Source organism: Phlebotomus papatasi, chromosome 2, assembly GCF_024763615.1.
Source record: "Phlebotomus papatasi isolate M1 chromosome 2, Ppap_2.1, whole genome shotgun sequence".
NCBI lineage: Eukaryota > Metazoa > Arthropoda > Insecta > Diptera > Psychodidae > Phlebotomus > Phlebotomus papatasi.
The window spans coordinates 99,230,042-99,251,503 of NC_077223.1; the positions used below are offsets into that span (position 1 = coordinate 99,230,042).

Genomic DNA, 21,462 nt, shown 5'->3' on the forward strand with positions numbered 1-21,462 from the left:
TCCATACGGAAAGGTATCTTATAATACGAAAAAACTTCTCACTTTTTAAATATTTAGCATAACGATCACGAGTGCAGAAAAATTCCCATAGGGGAAGTGCTCATAATTTTGGACAGTCTGCATATAAGCATCGATATCCCAAGTTTGAAGTGCGATATTTTCTATACTAATTGACATTTCTTGTTACTCTCTTTTCAGAAGGGTTGTTTAGAAACTTAGCAAGCTATTTATCGTCTTATTTTTATTAAAATTAGTTTTAATACGTTTAAAAATGAATTGATAAGTAGAGGTGACTTTGGCTCTTATTTTGGACAACTTGTTTATTAATTTGTCCAACTTGACTGTAAATTTGGACAGCTAATCCGCCTCAATAGGATGCCCATTGTTCTTCATTTGATGAACCAATCTTACCAAGTCCTCTTCCTGTTCATGTAAGGGAAACGTAGAATGTCACAAGAAGCCCGGAAACTTTCCATATCATTCATTAAAGTGAGTTGACTTCGGTACTCCAAGTACGTGCGGATTCGCTCATTCCCTGCCCTTTCCGGGAGCCTTTCAAGGCATTTCTCGCTACATCTCTTTCGTAGAGATGATGCTCCTTTGTTTCTCCAGGCATTTGTCCAACCTAGTCATCACAAAAGCTAAAACTTCACGAAATTTCGTGAGAAAAACACCTGTCCAAAATAAGAATCATCACCTCACTGGTGAATGTCTTAAAAAATTTCCCATTTTTCACACGAAAAATATAATTCACAAGGCAAATCTCACTTCAGGTCAAATGTACAAATCATCAGTAACGTGAATCAACACAATATTCAATGAATATTCAATAATATCACTCAAAAACAGCGAACAAACTTTGTTAGTACTTCACCAAAACTAAATAAGACTGAAGTAAGCAACGAAGTTCTGTCATATTTCTCGTAAGCAATTGCTCACACTGAATTTTCAACAAAGCAATTTCAACTCAAATCATATTCAAATTTTAACGTATTTAGTGTTAAAATCTTCAAAAAAGAACAAATATTTAGATAGAATTCATTATTCATCAAATATTGGAATAAAAATCCATCATTTTAATCAATTTATTTTTAGTGTCCAATATTATCCTCAAAGTGTCCAAAATAAGAAACTGGACAAAATTATGAGCATTTCCCCTATGAATTTGTATGTGAAAGTAAGAAATTGGCTTCAACTTTGAAGGCCAATCGCCGGGGACTAGGTTTTTGAAGGTTATGTTAAACATAACCTCACATTACTAAATCACTTCTTAGAAGATAAATAAAAGGAATTTGGGCTCAATTTCAAACTTTCTTAAGTTCTCTTTAATTTTGTTTTATTTGCATAACTTTTCAAATTCAACTGGTATTTGAGCAACAATTAATTTTATTAGAGAAAATTTGTCAATTGCATGTTCTAAATTTCTTAATAACACTATTGTTCTATAGAATAATTGCTGTACTATATTCAGTCTATTAAATCATTTGCATGATTATTTATCCACATAACACCCCTTTTAATTTTTCTATTATGATTGTGCTATCACATGAGATTTGTCACGCTCAAAATATCTCGATGTGTGGGAAATCTAATTCAATATCTTCCCCTACACTTAATCGAGGTCACGATTCACTTGAATATATTTTTAATTGTTGCTAATTTCTCTGCATACACCAATCTCTTGGCAGATTTTCATATTTCTCCCCATGTCAACAGATTAAATCACAGTGCAAGGAAATCAGTAATATAGAGATTTATATTAGTAAAGTATAATGTTGTTGCTGTTTTTCTGCTCTATGCAAATATTATTTTCAACTTGTTAATCCCGAATAAATGAATAACCCAGGCGTGATGTGAAGGCGATTCGTGTCTATTTCTTATTTAAACAATGAATATTTTATATGATATTGAGCTGGTTGGGTATAAAGGGGGATAAATGTGATCGTAAAATATGCATCGATTTGTGGTGGAAATGTTGAATTTTGTGCTGTATCATGGTTTTAATGATCAATTTTCTTGAGAGAAATGCAGTAATGCCTTATAAATGGAATTTTAAATTTTTCAGTATAATCTCTAGGGAAATTCAGAAGAAATTTTTCTGGAATGTTGAAACGAAGAAAACTTATCACTGTGTGATAAGATGTTAATTTTCTTGTTCTTTTCTTATGTACATATATTATATCAAGGCACTATACTGATAAGAGATTATCTTTTATTTATAAGTACGTCATTTTCTGTGAACTGTTAGCTCGTGAACATACTAAAATGAAACAGAAAAGTTTGTTATCTAATAAGAAATCTATTGGGGCTCAAAGTACCTTTGTCAATGGTGTGTAAATAATTTTTATTTGTTTTGAAGGCTATTTTGAAAGATGTCTGGGAAAAACGTTTCAATCACATTTTTCTGCTCGCGTGTATTGACCCAAAAATTCAACGCTCATTTGAAATTAAAGCGACATAACTACTTAGATAAAAAAGGTTCATAAAAAGTTTGTAGGCATATTTTTAGTTTTTTTTTTATTTTACAATTAATAAAAAATTAATTATTTGTTAATAATATATTGTAATCTAGTTTGTAATTCAATTCTTAGGAAACAGATTGACATAATTATAAAATACATCTGAAAGTAAATTCGGGTAACTTGTACTTAAATACAATACTATTAAATTATAAGCCACGCCTTCTTCGAGGGTTATGACCAAATTAAATTCGATAGTTTTTAATTGTCAGTGTTCAATTGGTGGATACTGTAACACAATTTAAGTAAACCATTAACACTATTATTTATATGGTTCAGATTCAATAAGTCCTGCCCACCAAAAAAATAGACCACGCCTTCAATAAGATTTTCTAAAGCAATTACAATACAGTAACTACTATTCAATGATTTTCAAAATCCGAGAATCATACCACCACTTTCTACATTTTCAAGGAAAATTATATGGTAATTTTGAGGTTTATGTGGAAACAATGAACGCTAGTGGGCGTGGTTTCTGAAGATGCGCTAATCAATTTTTTCGTTCATCAAAAGACTTCTACGTATCTATTCTACGACTCTAATTCTCGTAGTCTATCTACGACACTAGGAGCAATTTTCATCAAAAATGCTCATTTGAACGAAATTGCTTGCAGTGCTGTAGGTGGAAACGTCAAAATTCTGTCAAAAATGCGATTTTTTACAAAAATTACTCTCAATGTGTAGAGGCTTTAAGAGCGCTTTAAAATGCACTATAAAAGAAGCGTGGCCAAAAATTTTTTAGACATAACTATTCTAGTCCTATTTACATTTAGAATAATGAAATTGATCCATCATACATAGGGCATATTGGGTAAAATTAGTCACTCATGGTATTAGATATTGGGTTAAGATGTTAAAGTTTGCCTTACAAAGAATTCCTGTGGAAACAATAATTTTATCGAAGTAAACACCTCCCTTCCTATTCTTTAAAATATTTATAAACCTGATAGGGTAAATGTCCTAATTCAAAACCATTTCCAGACGTTTTAACTTTGACAGAAGATTCAACACATTAAGTTTATATTTTTTCTGAAGAGAATTACATAAATTTGCTCCTTGACTCTTCTAGAATGTTACTGTTTAGTGAAAATTCTTTAGATATAATTTGAAAACTTCTTAAATACAAGAAAAATACGCCAGCGTAAAATGCTTCTATTGGAAACATATTAATCCAAATGGAGACAAGGGAAAGTTTCTAATTGGAGACAAACAGTGTAAGTGAAACCGTGATGAAAGTCTTCCGAAACCTTGTTGAGTTGCTCTTAAGTGCAGTATTTGTTCTTATTTCTGGTCTTTTCTCATTTCTCGTCTAAAACAATAAGAAAATCCCTCCAAAAAAGCTATATTTCCGGGGTCTCCTATTGAAGCATTTGCGAACACTTCAGAAAAATCATTTTTGTTTACGAAATAGGTAATTATTTCATTTGAAAACTTCACGTACCGTTGACAATAAAGATTAGCACTTAATTTAACTAAAATTAGCCAGAAATATGACAATATTAAACAAAACGGATAAACAACAGTCAATTTATTGTGCTTGTCATTGGAAAATATAATCGATCGATGAAAAATTCGATGGTGAAAAGGTACACTTTTAATTTTTCTGAGAAATTAACAAATTAAAATTTGTGATTGTGAATGGAGTTTCACTTTATTTGGAGCAAAATTAACTGAATAATGAAACTGTGGTATAGAAAATATATAAATATAATAATTTAGTGCTGTATTTATCAGGAAAACAATGACGTTTCCATTTGGAGTAGCGAAAAATTTCCATTTAGAGCAGGTTCTGAATTAGCTCAATTTACCCTACTAACATATTTTTGTGATGAAAAAAATCATTTTCTGACTAATTTTGCCCCAGTCTTCCCTAATGACAAATTTATTTAGCATTTTTATATTTTAATTCTCTTATATAGTTCCGAAATATTTTAAATTTGGTTTTCTAAGTTTGATGTAAATATTCCACAAACCATTTTTTCTGAGTATATGAGTTTCTAATGGAGGTGTGTCACTACAATATAAAATGAGCGATATACTTTAGATTAGATAAAGTGATCACTATTGACACATCATTCCCACCAATTCCAAAGAAGAACCAATCATTCAAACCGTGATAGACGATCAGTGAAGACTCTGTGAGAAGTGGTAAAATATTTAGTTCAATTCATAAATCTTTGTCCTAAAATTATCCTGCCTTGACGCATTTTATTTATAGTCATCTCATATGGCAGCTGATTTATTCAAATATTCCATTCAGAGATTAATATATTTGGCCAAGTTTCTCTCTTAACGCCAATACTAAAAATTACCATTGCATTGTGGAAATTGTGACAATTTCTTAGGAGAAAATAGCATTTTTGGCTCGGGTGATGCTTTTTTGAGAATTTTGTGCCAAATTAATATAATAAAAGCTTAATTTATTTTATATATCTCTCAGTGAGTTATTGGAGGATTTGCGGCGAAAATTGTAAAGTGCACTTTTGTGAAAAAAAAACATGGAAAATCATTTGGCATATATCATACTGCCAGACAGCATTGTCAAGTTTTAGGAATCTAATTATGCTTTGGTAAATTATTATAGTTGTGAAATTTTCTTCATAATCAATTTGAACTTTTATTAAGTCCTAAGTGCAGTTATCATAACATTATTGGGAAAAATCTTTTATTCCTCCCTTCTATTCCCTCCGTTCCTTCCTTCCTTCAGGTCCCACGTTCGGGGCAAGGACTATGTCCCACACTCCCCTGTGTTCTCCGGTGAGAACACTCCCACGGAGGTTGAGATGGGAATTTGGGAGAGGTGGATGTGGCAGAGGTTACTCCGGAAAGCTCAGCATTGGGCTTGGTGTTCTTGGGGGCTCCCGGTGGCTTCAGTAGCTTCAATGCTTGGTGGTGATGATGGTGTTGCTGCTGGGGATTGGGCTGGTGGAGATGGGCGAGGTGATTGATGTTGCCTCCTCGGCGGTCAGTGGTGAAAGAGACCGATTGGCGCCCTTTTACTTATCAGCTGCTGCTGATTTTTCTACCTCCTCTCCTCGTCGCTAGCGCCCTCGTCGCCTCAGCAGGGCAACACACTCCACAGTTTTAAATTTAAATATGTTGCGCTCGCAACACACACCCCGGGGTCACCAAAAAAAAAAGAGAAAAAAAAAAAGATTTCGAACCCCCCAGGGGGCAATAAGCCACAATCTCAAAAAAAAAACAAAATATAACAAATCTCATTAATAACAATAACAATTAATAAGTAGTAGAGCAAAACAAAATGAGTAGTATTAGAGAGTAACAATTTCGAGAGAAAAAAAAATAAAATTTAGAATTAATAGTTATAAGTCAAAAATGTTAAGGATTTCGCATCGATAGGCCGACCTAATTATTAGCGCCAGCGAAATAACTTAACTATAAGTTTAAAGTGTGTGTAAATACTTTCAAAAGAATAAGATATTATTACTAAGGACCACCCCATTTCGATCACCAAGGCGGATCATTAATATACATGATCTAATAGGGAATTACTCTACACGAATGGTCACGATTTTATCCCCCCAAATCTCCCGCCTCAGCACCATTATAATCCGATCAGGATTTCAGCTATTCCGCTGAAGAGCATTCCGCGTAAAAATGTAGAAGCGGGAAGGAGAGTCTCAGCCGAATTACAATGTTGGGGAAAGAGAAATCCTGAAGGGCAAAGAGAAAACCCCTTTTTCCACCGACACTGCCCTATTGCCTCGAATATTGAACATGATAAAATTTTACTCGAGAAACTACATCCCGATCAGAAAAATGTGGCTGCCTCTAACTGCAGAGAAATGGGAAACAAATCGCGACCGAATTCAGTGCATCCCAATCGAAAAAAAAAGTAAAATAAAATAGATAATCGAATTAAGGTGTCCGAAATTATATGTGACGTCAAAACTGACGAAGGAGAAAAATAATTAAAGTATTGGCCAATAAAAATTGATTGGTTTTGTCGTCTTGACGAAATACCGAATCAAAATACTAGTGACAGCAAGAAGTGCTACTCACTTTAAATTCCCAAGGGACACTGCTAGCAATGTGTCTTAAAAGGGGATAACAGTTTGATGATTGAAATAGCCGAACATAGTTCGCTTCAGCATAAGGCTGGGCTATATCTGTATCAATCATCTCGATCAAAATGAACACCTAAAGGCGAACGACCATAATTTTAATTTAGGTCTATCCATAATGAACGATGGCCTACTTATGAATTTCTCCGTTCACAAGAAATAGAAATTAAATAAAATTAATAATATGGTCTCTCTACGTTACCCGCTCATACACCCGTACAAAAATCAAGTTACGTTAGATACAAAAGAAAGTTCCAGTGACGATGCCGATATTGTTGCCAAAAAAATAATCCGTCCTGCTGGCAAAAATCCCTTAACCTGGCTTGATGTCCTTACGGTGGAATACTGCCTTGCGATGAGTGTTCAGGTCTTCCAACTCGTAAGTTTGTCCGTGAACGGACAACACCTTGCTCTTCACCCATGGACAAAATTTCGCCTGAATCTTTTTATTGGCATCAGACAACACAAAGGATCGCCTGTAGACCACGTCACCCACGGAAAATCTACCCGGCTTCTTACGTAAATCGTATCGCTTTTTAGACGCCTCATGGCATTTCTTCGACCTATCCATGGCCTTCTGTCTGGCCAATTTTAACTCCTTTATCCTCTCTTCGATCGATGGAATCGTATTAGCATCGGAATGCGTATACTCATCCCCATGTGAAATCATATTTTGCCCAAAATTTAAGTAATACGGAGAAAATTGTGTAGTGTCGTGTACCGAGGATCGCATAGCCATCCCTATTTCGGCTAAATATTTTGGCCAATTTGTGTGTTTAGACCCTATATACGACCTGATAGCAGTAACAATAGTCCTATTTGCTCTCTCAGTAGGATTGGCTTGTGGGGTATACCCTGAGGTAAACCATTGGGCAACACCGAGATTTCTCAAAAAGGACTGAAGTTGAGCGGATTTGAAACTACTACCATTATCGGTCAGAAGGACACGAGGGACTCCGAACTGTGGGAAGACATTTTGAGACAAAATTTTGATAACAGAGTTTGCAGTAGAATTTCTAAGAGGATATAAAAGGACATACTTGGTCAGCTTGTCGATCAAGACCAAGATAAAGCGATGGCCCATAGTACTAGGTACTAAAGGTCCGATAAAATCGGCTGATAGATGTTCCCAGGGACGTGATGCAACTACATGATTACCCATCGGAGGTGTTAAATCATAATTCGGGGCCTTAGATTTCTTACAAGTTTCGCATTTACGGATATAATTGCGCACGTCTGTGCGAAGGCAAGGCCAATAAAAATATTCCGTAATTCTGCGGAAAGTTTTAAAGAACCCGAAATGTGCCGAAGTGGGATCATCATGGTATTTCTGCAAAATGGCCTGACGTTCACCCTTAGGGACACAGCATCTCCACCTAAAACTATAAGTTCCTAAAGGAGTTTTATAGCGGATATACTTGTAAAGCCGGCCGTCTTCTAATTTATACTCCGGAAGGCTGCTCGGGGATTTCGAGACTTGGTCATATAGGGACGCATACCATTTATCTTCCCGGGTCGAAATGGTATTAACGTTCCGTGAAAGGAAATCAGCTATCACGTTACTTTTACCGGGACGGTGGACTATGTCAAAGTCAAATTGCTGAAATTCCAACAACCATCTTCCTATACGACCACGGGCTTGCTTCTGGGATAAGATCCACTGGAGTGCAGAATGATCTGTCTCCAAAGTGAACTTGGTATGAAGCAAGAATTGCGAAAACCTTCGAAGACAAAATAGACAAGCCAAGGCTTCTTTTTCCGTAGTAGAGTACTTCTGCTCAGCCGCCGTGAACTTTCGCGAAATATAGCAAATAACTCCTTCCTCATTACCTACTCCCTGAACAAGGACTCCCCCCGCCCCAACATCACTAGCGTCAGCACGCACTATGAAGGGTTGAGAATAGTCGGGAAGTTTTAAAATAGGGGCAGATACAAGGAGCTGCTTCAATTCCGAAAAGCCACGGTCGGCCTCCGGAGACCATTCAATCCTTAAAGGATTACCTTTTAAAAGGTCGGTTAAAGGAGCCGAAATACTCGCAAAATTTGGGATGAAACGCCTGAACCATCCTGCCATACCGAGAAACTGACGTAATGCCTTGGGTGTTTTAGGGACAGGAATATTGCAGATGGCTTGGACTTTACCATCGTTTGTACTTAGACCCTGAGTGCTTAAAGTGTACCCCAGATAGTCTAACTCTGACATACAGAATTTAGACTTCTCCAGGTTGATGGAAAGATTGGCTTTTTTCAAACGACCAGCGACCTCATTTAAAATTTTCAAATGGGATTCAAAATCTTGAGTGAGAACAATGATATCGTCCAGAAAACAAAAGACATTGGGCTCTAAGTCGCATCCAATAACTATATCCATCAGTCTCGCCATCGTCATAGGACTATTTACTAAGCCAAAAGGCATTCTTCTGTAGCAGTACATCTTTCGTCCTGGGATAGCGAAACTAGTTTTGATCTGAGATTCTTCATCGAGCGGAATTTGCAAGAATGCGTCACTCAGATCAATGGATGATAGATATTTGGAGCTTTCTATACGATTAATAATGCTTTCAAGATTTGGAATAGCATAAGCATCTCTTATTGTTACTTTATTTAAACCTCGAGCATCAATGCAAATTCTAATTTTGCCCGATTTCTTCATTTGAATATTAGGAGGTGAGTTCCATGGAGAAAAAGAAACTTCCCGAAGTACCCCCATCCTAACCAGTCTCTGAATTTCAATATCCACTGCGGGAAGAAGATGATATGGGACAGGATAAGATGGTTTCCTTACGGGAGGGTTGTCACCAGTATCTATCGTGTGCTTTAAAATATCCGTGCAACCGAAAAAGTCCTCAGTAGTGATTAAAAAGTTTTTGATGGATTTTTCTAACTCCAGTCGTTCTGACTGGGAGAGCAGAATTTGATTATCCTGGGAATCAGGGACTGTTGAAAGTGCATTCAACAAAACTGGTTGTATGCCAAAGGCATGCCAAAAATCCATCCCCAAAGTAAAGGGTATGGAAATTTCAGGGACTAATAGGGTGGGAATCAATTCTGTTCTACCATTGAAAGTTATCATTAAATCGACTACTTTGGTGGATAAATAAGTTGAACCATCGGCTACACGCACAACGATATTCGAAGTTCTTGGGACTAATTTTAGAATTTTTACTAAGTTCATGCAACCACATCCTAATATACTCTGAGACGCTCCACTGTCCAATAAAGCCATAGCCTCCTCAATGTCAAAAATTTTAACTTTAATATAGGGACGATTTTCCCCGTTAGGGTATATAATAAAGGATTCTACCTCTGAGGGAGGGACAGAATCATCAGAAATTAAGGACTCATTGTCTGACTCAAATTGTATTAAATCTCCCACTGTATTTGAATTTACATTAATGGTATCAACAAAAGAAATGAGATCTTGGTCATTGGAATCATCCATAGAGAGGTTTTTTGGAGATTCCGCGACCTCAGACTCTCTGTCTACTACTGGGTCGCATTGGGTTCCCCCTGTTGAGGGTTACAAACTGGACAAAGTCCATAAATAGTGCCGATCTTACCACACTTGAAACAAAGGTATTTGGGTCTTGTTGGGCAACTTCTAACATTATGGGAATTGCTCTTACAATGTATACAAGAATTTTTTCTGGATTGTGAATTGGGGTTGGAATTGGAATTGAGATTGGAATTAGGATTGGAATTAGAAGATTGAGAAGTACCCTCAGCACCATTGGATGAGTTACTCCCCCCACCCTGTCTCTGAATTGAGGAAGAATTGGTGTTTCGCCCCCCATTCCGCCCATTATCACGTGAAGAGGAATTTCTCCCCCCACCCCTTCCAGATTGCCTGGAATTGCCCCAGGATGAGGAATTGTTCCCCCCACTTCGCCCCCTTTGATCAGAAGTCCTGGCCAGGGACTCTGAATTATTTGTGGATGATTCCTGAAAACTCCCTATCTCATTAAATCGCACATTTCTGGGACGATCGAGAAAAGCGTAGGAGCGGTTCCTCTCAATAAGTTTTAATTTTTGGGATAGCTCCGCTAATGTTGGGATTTCATATAGAAGAAGAGCATTAGACAGAGAGTAATGGAGATTTCTACGGATGAGACGAACTTTCTCGACTTCCGAAATTTCTTCATCCAGCTCCTCGAAGAGAGCTAACATGGATGCAAGAAAGACTTCTGCATTCTCCCCCACCCCCTGCTTTCGATCCTCAATTTTCTTCCTAATAGCGAAATCGCTCTCAAGATTGCAAAAAGCACTTAGAAATTTCTCGCGGAACTCCTCCCACGTACAACTTAAAAGATATTCCGAAAAGGAATCATACCACGTTTCAGCCCCATCGGAAAGTAAGAGTCTTATAGACCAAACCACCTCCTGCAGAGAAACGCCCTGGATCATGGCCATTCTCTCAACATCCCGCAAGAAGATTTTGGCCTTTTTCCCCTTGCGGTCACCAGAGAACCTAATTCCCCAGTCCTTTAACTGCAGGGGTTTTAATCTACGTGGAGCTGGTGTAGGAAACGGGTAGTGGCGTGACAAATTTTGGGGTTGAGAATCCCTAAATTCCCCAGAATGGACAGAACTGGATCTGCTGGAGGATCGAGATCTTCTACCAGCACATGAGAGTCTCAATTGCTCCATCGAATCCTGAATATTTTTCAGGATATTCTCAAGACCTTTTATTTGAGCATTCTGAACATTAAATTGCTCAACCGTAACAAATTGGGATTGGGGCCTATCTTGAGGCTGAGACACCGTGGATCCAATATTTGGGATGTCGAAAGTATCCCTACGGTCTTGCGAAAGGTTCAGATGTGGGTGCTTAAGAAATTCTGGGACAAAGGACTCACTGGAGGCAGAAAGTTTAGATGTGGGCTTCTCAAATGGTACCTTTTTCTTCTCCTGGACATAACAGTCCGAAAATAGGGACTTTTTTGGGCTTTTAAGACGTTTAGTCTTTTGGACAGGTGAAGCAGGACGAGGAATAGCACCCCCCACTTTTCCCGAGGCAGCATAATTCTTCAACTGTTCCCTGAACTGTTGCCTAAAATTTGCAAGTTCAGCAAGAGCAGGACCATAAAGGGCATTTTTGGGATCTCGAGGGTCTGATGTGAATTTTAATTTATTTTCGATGTGCTGAAACATTGTGAAAATCTCAGCTTGCTTCGAAAAAAGGACCTCGATATTCCCTACTTGCTCTCTAAATTTTTTAATAACTTGTAAGGTGTCATCCCTAATTTTTTTAGCATCGCCTTCAACGGGAAATAAAGGGTTTCCGCCAGCAATAGCAACCTTTAAAAGATCGCGGGCTTCTTCTAATGAAGCTGGCCATTTAATTCCCCTGGCCTGTAATTCCCAATCCAGTTGTTCTTCTGAGAGAAATTTTGGATTGAAATCCTCCATTTCTAACAGAGAACTCCCCAAAAGAGGGTAAAAATAGCCGAAAAAAGAAAAAAAAATCTCCCAAAAAGGGAAAAAAAGAAAGAAAAATATCCTAATACACTCCTATTCCAGAGAAAATGGATGAAAAATCCAGAAAACTACACCCAATGGAGATATAAATCACGAAAGAAAAAAAAATCTCCAACGGAAAATTACAAAGAATATTATACGGAATAAATTACACGACGACAAGTAACAAATTAACATTCTCTTCCACGCGCCAAATTTTTTATTACCCCACCGTTAAGTCAATCGCATTCACTCCTAATGAGTTGCAAAAATCACCAAAAATGCACTGATAAGAGGTCAATGAACTCTGGGGAACCGGCAAATTAACCATGGGATAAACTTGAAAATCTACTCACGATTTCCTTTTGCGTCGGGCGCCAAAATATTGGGAAAAATCTTTTATTCCTCCCTTCTATTCCCTCCGTTCCTTCCTTCCTTCAGGTCCCACGTTCGGGGCAAGGACTATGTCCCACACTCCCCTGTGTTCTCCGGTGAGAACACTCCCACGGAGGTTGAGATGGGAATTTGGGAGAGGTGGATGTGGCAGAGGTTACTCCGGAAAGCTCAGCATTGGGCTTGGTGTTCTTGGGGGCTCCCGGTGGCTTCAGTAGCTTCAATGCTTGGTGGTGATGATGGTGTTGCTGCTGGGGATTGGGCTGGTGGAGATGGGCGAGGTGATTGATGTTGCCTCCTCGGCGGTCAGTGGTGAAAGAGACCGATTGGCGCCCTTTTACTTATCAGCTGCTGCTGATTTTTCTACCTCCTCTCCTCGTCGCTAGCGCCCTCGTCGCCTCAGCAGGGCAACACACTCCACAGTTTTAAATTTAAATATGTTGCGCTCGCAACAACATTAAGTACCCACACAAATCATCGTGTTTATGTCAATTGTTATCATTTAAGATTTCTATTGGGTGTGAATAACTGTTTTTCTATATAAGAAATTGTCGTCATATGATATACCAAGTGCAAATATGAGCCCAGGAAATGTTCCTATGACAAAGAAATGATAAATGAAACGGATGTACAAAGTTTCCATATAAATTTCTTCAGAGACAGACAGCATATCTCATCATTGTTATTTTCTCCGAACAATTCAAATTTTGTCAACTTTATACCACAACTTTCCTGCTTTGTGTGGAATTTTCTAATCTTTATAAAGTTTGTTTAAATTATTTAAAAAAAAAGTCGAGCGAGTGTGTTTATATTTCTTGCAGATTTCGCATTTTTCGCATATATAAGAGTTGTAAGAAATACATTTTAGTGTGTAATAAGATAGCTTTGAAACTGATACAATTAAGATGCTCATTATGCAGTTTTTAATCATTTTTTGTCGAGATAAAGGTCACATCTTTGTTTGCATAGAAGGTTAACCCATTTGAGTCATTTGAGTACTTATTTGGATCATGTTTACATGATTTTTAAGAGGTGCTCATTTATATTCAATAAGATTAAAGCGAAATTAGCACCGTCGGTCGTCTAGATCTCGAAAGCTTTGACTAAAATAAAACGCTGCGCACACACTGAGAGAAATCCGAAAAAGTTAAAATAAACATTCCGGAAATATTTATTTTATCCTGCATTATTGATCCGAAATCGGTGTAAATATTATGCTTTTTAGGTGTATTGGGGGTTAATGTTACCCTCTTTCATGTTAATTTTACCCTTAAAAAGGTGTAAAATTAACATTAAAAAATGTTGATATATTTTTACACCAGAAAAGTGTTAAAGTTACGAAGAAAAAAGTTAATCGCACCCCAGTTTTTTTTTCTCGATGCAGAGATTTTTTTTGCGAAAATATAAATATTTGATACCGATCTATGTAAATAAATATCAATGCAAAAAATACAAATAGCAATAATTAGTTTTGTTCGATTTTCTAAGTATTGCATTAGTGTGACCTTTTATTTTTGATTTTATCGTCTATTAAAAGTCTAGAAGTTCCCATCATTATTTATGAGTTATTCATTTACTTTTTATTCTTGTTCCTATATAGTAAATTAAACTTAACAACGTTCTGTATATGAATAATTTGATTTTATTGCTCCAGGTTAACAGAAATGCAATTGGTTATAACCCTATTTTCGTTTGACAATTGCTAAAGTCTAAAGACAAAACGGTTAGAGACGGCTGCTTAGGGTCTTCTGGTGATTCTCTTAAAATGCCATCGGCATCATTAACAGAGTATTTAACAGTCCTCGAAGAAAATCCCTTAAAAAAATGTTTTGTAAAATTGTAAATATTTGTAAAAACCTACTGGGGATATACGAGAGGTCGTAAATCGTATAACATATACACAAGTTCGTAGAAGTTTATACGTTTTTCACAAACACTGTTCGTAATATGATAATTTAACGATCATTTTTGGTTCTTTTACAAACACTTGTTCGTAAATGTTTGTAAATGTTCGTAAACACAGAAAAGTGTTCATTCAATTTTGTCATAGACAGTAAAAAAAAAAGATGACAAGGATAACCGTTGGTTTGCTTTTTTACCACAATTATTCTTGTAAAGTTACTCAAATAAGGTAAAGTGCCCTCGAGTCGACCGGTTTCTCGACTCGACCGGTGGTCAATTTTTGAATTGTTTATGGTTAATTTCTATAAAATTGTCACTGATTCGTATTTATTTATGGAATAATTGACCTATTAATGTTAGATCATACGCCAAATATTAGTGCAAATATAAATAAATTGAATAAATAACTCTACCGGTCGAATTGAGGAACCGGTTGACTTGAGGGAAACCTTATGTATTTTAGCAAAACGCGTAACCTGAAAAAGTGTAATTTAAATTTTATGTCATAGTAAACTGTGTAACCAACTGCGAATGATTACACAGTTGTATACATTTTCTTACATATTTCGTGTAAAATTACACAGTTTTCAAAGAAAATGTGTACAAATTACACAAATGTGTATCATTACACACGATTACATGTTTATGTAAAATTTGCAATGAAAATCATGATAAAGTAGCTGAAATTTGAGTCAAATGTTGGAATTTCGATCTAAAAAATTTCTTGTTTCACAAATATTTACAAACAATTTTACAATTTTAATTCAATTTTTTTTATTGAAAAATGAACGGACTTTGCGGAAATACCGTGAGTTCTTGATTATGCACATTTGAGGATTTCCCAAATGAATTCGCAAATTAACTCCCAATAGTAGGCAAAATTGCATAATTGTGTTTGCATAAACTCGTCAGGTGCATCCCAAAGCGCATAATCTCATACCTCCAGTGTGCTGTCTATTTTAAAAAGACTACATATTTAGAAGAAAAACGCTTTTCATTATCTACTCGACGATAATTTTAAAATTTTAAACAATTTAGTTGCAGTGGACGATATTTCAAGCTGTCCGGAATATTGCTCCATTATTCTATATCCGTTTACATTTGGTTAGTAGTGTTTAGTTTAGAGGTTTTATCATGTAATTTGAAATTTTTTTTGCAATGCTGCATGGGAAATTCTAAGAAATTCAACCATAATCACTTAAGTAAATAATTGTACAATTGGCTCAATAAAATTGAACGAAGAACGTTGTAGCTCCGTCTTTCCATTAGGGATCCTCCACTACTTTTGCCCTGCAGAGAGGGCAAGTCTGTTCCCGGTCAAACGAGGTTGAACCAAATTGAAATGTTATTTTCAATTACGATATTACCCTTTGATGCATTATTCTATTTTTTATAAAAAAAAAAACATGTTGGATTAGACATGAATTTCTGTTGTTCTTTACCCATTACAGTTCCTCTTTGCGTTAATTCTGTTAAATAAATGCATAGACATATCGTATGACTTTATTGAGATATTACGGTGTTGTCATCGGTTATCAAGAGTTTATAAGTTGAATTTTTGATTAAAATTCTATATAAATAAAAATCCTACACATTAGTAACTCCCAATAAATTTTATCTTTCAAAGCACCAAGAACTTATCTTACAAGCACTTGGCACGAATTACTGATTAGTCCATTATCTATTACAACATGTATAAAGAAAGTGATTTAAATTGGAGCACGTTGCACCCCCATAGCAAAATTCCGCGGAAATTCCAGTGGAAAACTAGCGTCCCCGGAATTTGACGCTAAAATTCCACTGAATGGAATTTGGAGTCGGAAATTCCATTGGAATCATAGCTCTCCATGGAATTTCAAGTACGATCTACTAGAATTTCAGCATTGAATTCCGCGGAGTTCCACGGAGTTCCGCGGAAGATTAATATGGAAACTCGCACACGTGAAACGTCCGCGGGATAAGCTGGAGAAATCGTATAGAAATTTCCACTGTTTTTCCATAGGGTTTTCCAAGGTTTTTTCCTCTTTTTTTCTTGAATGTCAAACAAATAAAATGGTGTTGTGACAACGTGGATAATTTATTTCCAAACCTTCCGCAAACATTTTTAGTGACTCCTGCGATAATTATAAAACAATTAATTATGCGACATTGCGTTTCGTGTAGATACAGTAGACTCTCGCTCAATCGGGCGAAACATTTTGTTGACAATTTTCACGTTTAATTATGAAGCTAATTTGCTCAAATTCGTTGTAGTTCTTACTAAAATATTTTTCAAGCTTGAAAGAATCACATCTACAATAAGTTCACACAGTTTACAACTTGAGAATCTTTGACATAACCTCACTGTTGTGTTGTTTTTCACGTAAAAGAAAAAAATTTGTCCGTGAGAGACTGTTTTGTGAAAATTTTGCCTGTTCACCCTCTGAAGCTCAATCTCTGTGCTAAATCGCGATTCATGTAGCTGTAGGGACATAGAAATCTTCAATGAAGCGCATTCAAACGTTTTGAGTATGTCCGGCTCCGAAGAGGAATGGTGGAATCTTCTGCGGTATTCTCGCTTGCAGAGTTTTAGACAATTTTTAGCTTAAAAAACTTATTGTTTCGTGTAAATTTCGTGATATTTGGACTTTTCAAGAAGGCATTCACCAGATTTAGCGTTTCCAGAATGAAATTCCCACATGGAATCAAGCAAAAAAGTGGTTTTTAGTGTCATGAAAACATCTCTTAGAAAAGTTCCAAAAAAGTGATATTAAAACGTTTTATTTCTTATAAAAACGGTTTAATCAAGTAGATTAGAGTTCCCTTTAAACAATGATGTGCAACTTTTAGTGTCCGGTGCAAAATTTAAGGTAAAAATAGGGTGTTCAATGATGACGTGAATCGTGTGCGAAGATGGAAACTTGATTGAACTTTCGCACAAATCGCCTTTAAATTTTCATTTTCCTTTAGAGAAAAATCTGAGGATTTCCTGAGGTTATCTGAGGTGGGATTATGAACCCTATTAGTAAGAGATTTTTTTGGTATAGTTGGAGAATCGATACGGTTTGCATGGTAGTCAGAAAAAATCACTGAACTTGAACATTATTTTTGTGTGAGAAAGTTCAAAGCCTCCCCCTATGTATTCCACAGAAAAAATCCAGTATAAATCCATGAAATTTTCCTTGGAACCTATTATGGAAAATTCCTATGGAATTTTTCAAGGAAAAATACAGGAAAATTTCGAGGAATTTTTCGCTTGTTATTCCTATTCCGCTTTCTTTTGCTATGGGGACAGACTGATACAGTAGGCTCTCTCAAATTCGGGCATATGGGACCGAAATGTCAGCCGAATTAGACAGAAATTCGGGTGACAAACTTTTTGAAATGCAACGATTTTTTATTCATGTGCATATAGATGTTGAGTTTACATACTCATATATAACGTAAATTGCATGAAAATCCCTCAATAATGCAAAATCACATCAAAACTAAGACAAACCATGCCAAATTTGAGCATATTTGATTCATTTGATAATCATAATCAAACTTGAAAAATGACAACAAACTTTTTTCAAATGTAACCGCTGCCCGAATTAAAAAGTATCCCGATCTTAAAAGAGCCGAATTTGCGAGAGTCTACTGTAATATGTTTTTTTGACATGAAAATTAAATGTCATAATTTGAATTTGAAATTTTTCCAACCGTTTTAACGGTTTTATTTTGTATTTTCCATTTTTTTTTAGAATGGAAAGTGGAGAAACTTAGCTGACTGATGGTTCTCTACGAGCGTCGATCAGTTTTGGTGCTCTTTATTGGGCTACTCCTGTGTATAACCATCTGGCGTGCATCACAGCCACAATTGGTGCCAACGACTGAATTTACCTATCGCTATGGCCTTCCCCATCATCATGTGGCCAATGTCACAAGTTCAACGAGTACAGCTACAGTTTTGGCTACCTTGGAAGATCTACCGGCTTCTGATAGGCATAAATTAATTGATTTGGTGAATTTTGAGTATGTGATTGAGCAGAAGAGTTGCAGTGAGTTGCATTTGCAGCCACTGGTATTGATACTGGTGCATAGTGCTCCGGGAAATGGGGAGAAGCGTAAGTTGATAAGGAGAACATGGGGAAGGGATGATGCGCGGGCGCGTCTTCTCTTCTTACTGGGAGCTGTAGAATCGCCGGCAGAGCAGGTGGATTTACAGAATGAGAATAGGAGGCATGGGGATTTGGTGCAAGGGAATTTTGTTGATGCCTACAGAAATATGACGTATAAACATGCCATGGCTCTCAAATGGTTCACATACTACTGCCCTGAGGCACATTTTCTGCTCAAGACAGATGATGATGTATTTGTTAATTCACCCACAATGTTTGATTTTTTGGAAAATGGGGTGGATCGTCGGAGATTGGTGGCATGCTATGAGGTCCAAGGGGCACGTGTAAAGCGAAGTTATCGGTCAAAATGGCGTGTTAGCACCAAAGAATATCGGGAAAAGTACTATCCTGCCTATTGTCCGGGCTTTTCGATAATCTACTCACCAGATGCTGTGGTGCTTCTGTATAGGGAAGCCCAGAGGAATCCTTACTTCTGGATCGATGATGTCCATGTGACGGGGACATTGGTGCAGAAGACTAATATGACAATTACCCCCCTAAATCCGTTATTTCTAACACGGAGTCAAATGAACAGTATTGTCAATGGAAGACTGAATGCCACAAGTTCCCTCTTCTTCTTCACAATTCCTGACCTCAAGGAGTGGGAAATAGTTACACTGTGGAAAATTGTTACATCCAGTTAGAGAGTGAGAAATGAGAGAATTGGTGATTGAATGGCGCCCTGGCGCCTCTTAGATCCGACATATCAGACATGGCACACGACAGGCAGGAGACTTACATAAGCACAATATCCTGTTAAACCTGTTGAAAATTCAGCTAAATGTGAAAAAATGATGAGAAATATCTTGAAAGAAAATCATCATTACCTCCATTTCTACATTACTCAATTCACTAACGCAAGGCATTAAGAATTATTTCAAATGCAAAAATCCATTTAATTTAATTTAATTTATATTTTAGTGTTCATTTTGGCTAGAATGAATTCAGAGAGAAGTTTTTTTTTGGAAAACTGCTGTTCCTTGTATAAATGTGCCAAATTTTGTATCGATAATTCACATAAGTTTGGACAGGAGTACACCCTGATTTTTCCAATGAATATTTTCATTTAAAAATCATTTTGTCTTTATGTTTTTTTTTATATGTCTATTGCAATTTTGTGGAAAAAAATTATAAATGCGGGTAGTTGAAAATAAATCAATTCGAAAGATAAAGCTTCAGCAATATTTTATGAATCATAAAATTGCAAAATAAGAGAAGTAGTAAAAGTCAATTGCAAAATTGAATTTCATAAAATCTATGATTAAAATGAAAGCTATTTTTTTACAGTTCGTTCAAAGGTGTTTTGCTAAACTACAAATGAGGAGCTCATCGTGAAAAATGAATATCAAAAGTGGCAGAAAGAGAATTGGAAGTGAATTTTGTTAGCGAGGATTTTGAACATTTTTGAGTGTATTAGTGATTCTGTACATTCCCTTCTCTAACGCTGTTCTGGACGATTAGTTGCCTCGCTGAGGCGATCTGGCACGATCGAAGGGGTAGAAAAAACACAACGTGGGGAAATAATTGTGCTTTGTATCCTTCACACTATGAAAGAGTGAAAGGGATGGGGAAAGATGTCTTTTTGCATTCATGATTCTAAAAATAGATCGAAATCAATTCTTCAAATTTCACTCTCTGTCTGAGGTCAATATTTTTAATATTTTGCATTGCATGGCTTTTAGAGAAAATTTACTTCTTCCAAGTCGATGATAACGTGGATTTTTATGCCAAGCCAAGGGGGATCACTTATTGGAAGTGGTATACATCTGACATGGACTTGTCTCAAATCTTTGCAAAATTAAATTTAAAAACAATATTCTTTCTATTTGTATTTTTTATAAATATTTTCACTTATCATTGAAATTTTGCAAGACTTGCGCAATATTGTTTTTAAATTTACAAATTTATGTTTATTTATATTTATTATTATTATTATTTATTTATTATTTAACTCATTTAATATTATTTATTATTTATTTATTATTTATTATTATTATTTATGTCTATTTAATTTATGTTTATTTATATTTATTTATGTTTATTTTGTATACCACTTCCAACAAGTGTATCCCCCTTGGCTTGGCATAAAAATCCACGTTATCATCGACTTGGAAGAAGTAAATTTTCTCTAAAAGCCATGCAATGCAAAATATTAAAAATATTGACCTCAGACAGAGAGTGAAATTTGAAGAATTGATTTCGATCTATTTTTAGAATCATGAATGCAAAAAGACATCTTTCCCCATCCCTTTCACTCTTTCATAGTGTGAAGGATACAAAGCACAATTATTTCCCCACGTTGTGTTTTTTCTACCCCTTCGATCGTGCCAGATCGCCTCAGCGAGGCAACTAATCGTCCAGAACAGCGTTAGAGAAGGGAATGTACAGAATCACTAATACACTCAAAAATGTTCAAAATCCTCGCTAACAAAATTCACTTCCAATTCTCTTTCTGCCACTTTTGATATTCATTTTTCACGATGAGCTCCTCAAATAAAAACAGTGATGAGCCCAGATAAACTTATAGCCGAGATTTTTTCTTCAGAATGTGTGCAAATGGGATTATGAGTTGAATTTTGGAAGTAATGGCTTCTGCATACCTTTTAGATCAGGAAAATTTCATAAAGTCGAAATTCACATCCCTTTTTCCTTAAAATTTCGCATACAGTAGACTCTCTCAATTGGGCATTTGGGGCAGAACGTCATCCGGTTTATCGATAGATTTGGGCGTCAAAGCCTTTGTAAATTTCACAAAAGGCGCTCAATTATAAAGAATCACGATAAAATAGGAAGAACCTCAGCGAATTTGAGTAAATTAGCTTCATAAATAAACGTGAAAATTGTCAACAAAATTTTTCACCCGATTGAAAAAGAGCCGATTGAGCGAATCTACTATACAGTAGACTCTCGCAAATTCGGCTCTTTTAAGATCGGGCTACTTTTTAATTCGGGCAGCAGTTACATTTG

The 21,462-nt window shown here is 36.2% G+C and overlaps 1 protein-coding gene across 2 annotated transcripts in view; it reads left to right on the forward strand.

Annotated features, from left to right (window-relative positions):
• LOC129800369 (beta-1,3-galactosyltransferase 5-like) overlaps positions 1 to 19,784 on the forward strand; it is a 43,048-nt gene extending 23,264 nt beyond the window's left edge. Inside the window, exons 1-2 of one of the 2 annotated variants that reach the window (XM_055844706.1) lie at positions 4,599 to 4,667; positions 18,079 to 19,784. In XM_055844706.1, coding sequence (XP_055700681.1) covers positions 18,108 to 19,139 — 1,032 coding nt within the window. In that variant the 5' untranslated portion in view covers positions 4,599 to 4,667; positions 18,079 to 18,107 and the 3' untranslated portion in view covers positions 19,140 to 19,784. Of the gene's footprint in view, positions 1 to 4,598; positions 4,668 to 18,078 lie in introns of those variants that run through there. The other variant, XM_055844705.1, reaches the window with a different exon arrangement.
• Positions 19,785 to 21,462: the final 1,678 nt, after the last annotated feature.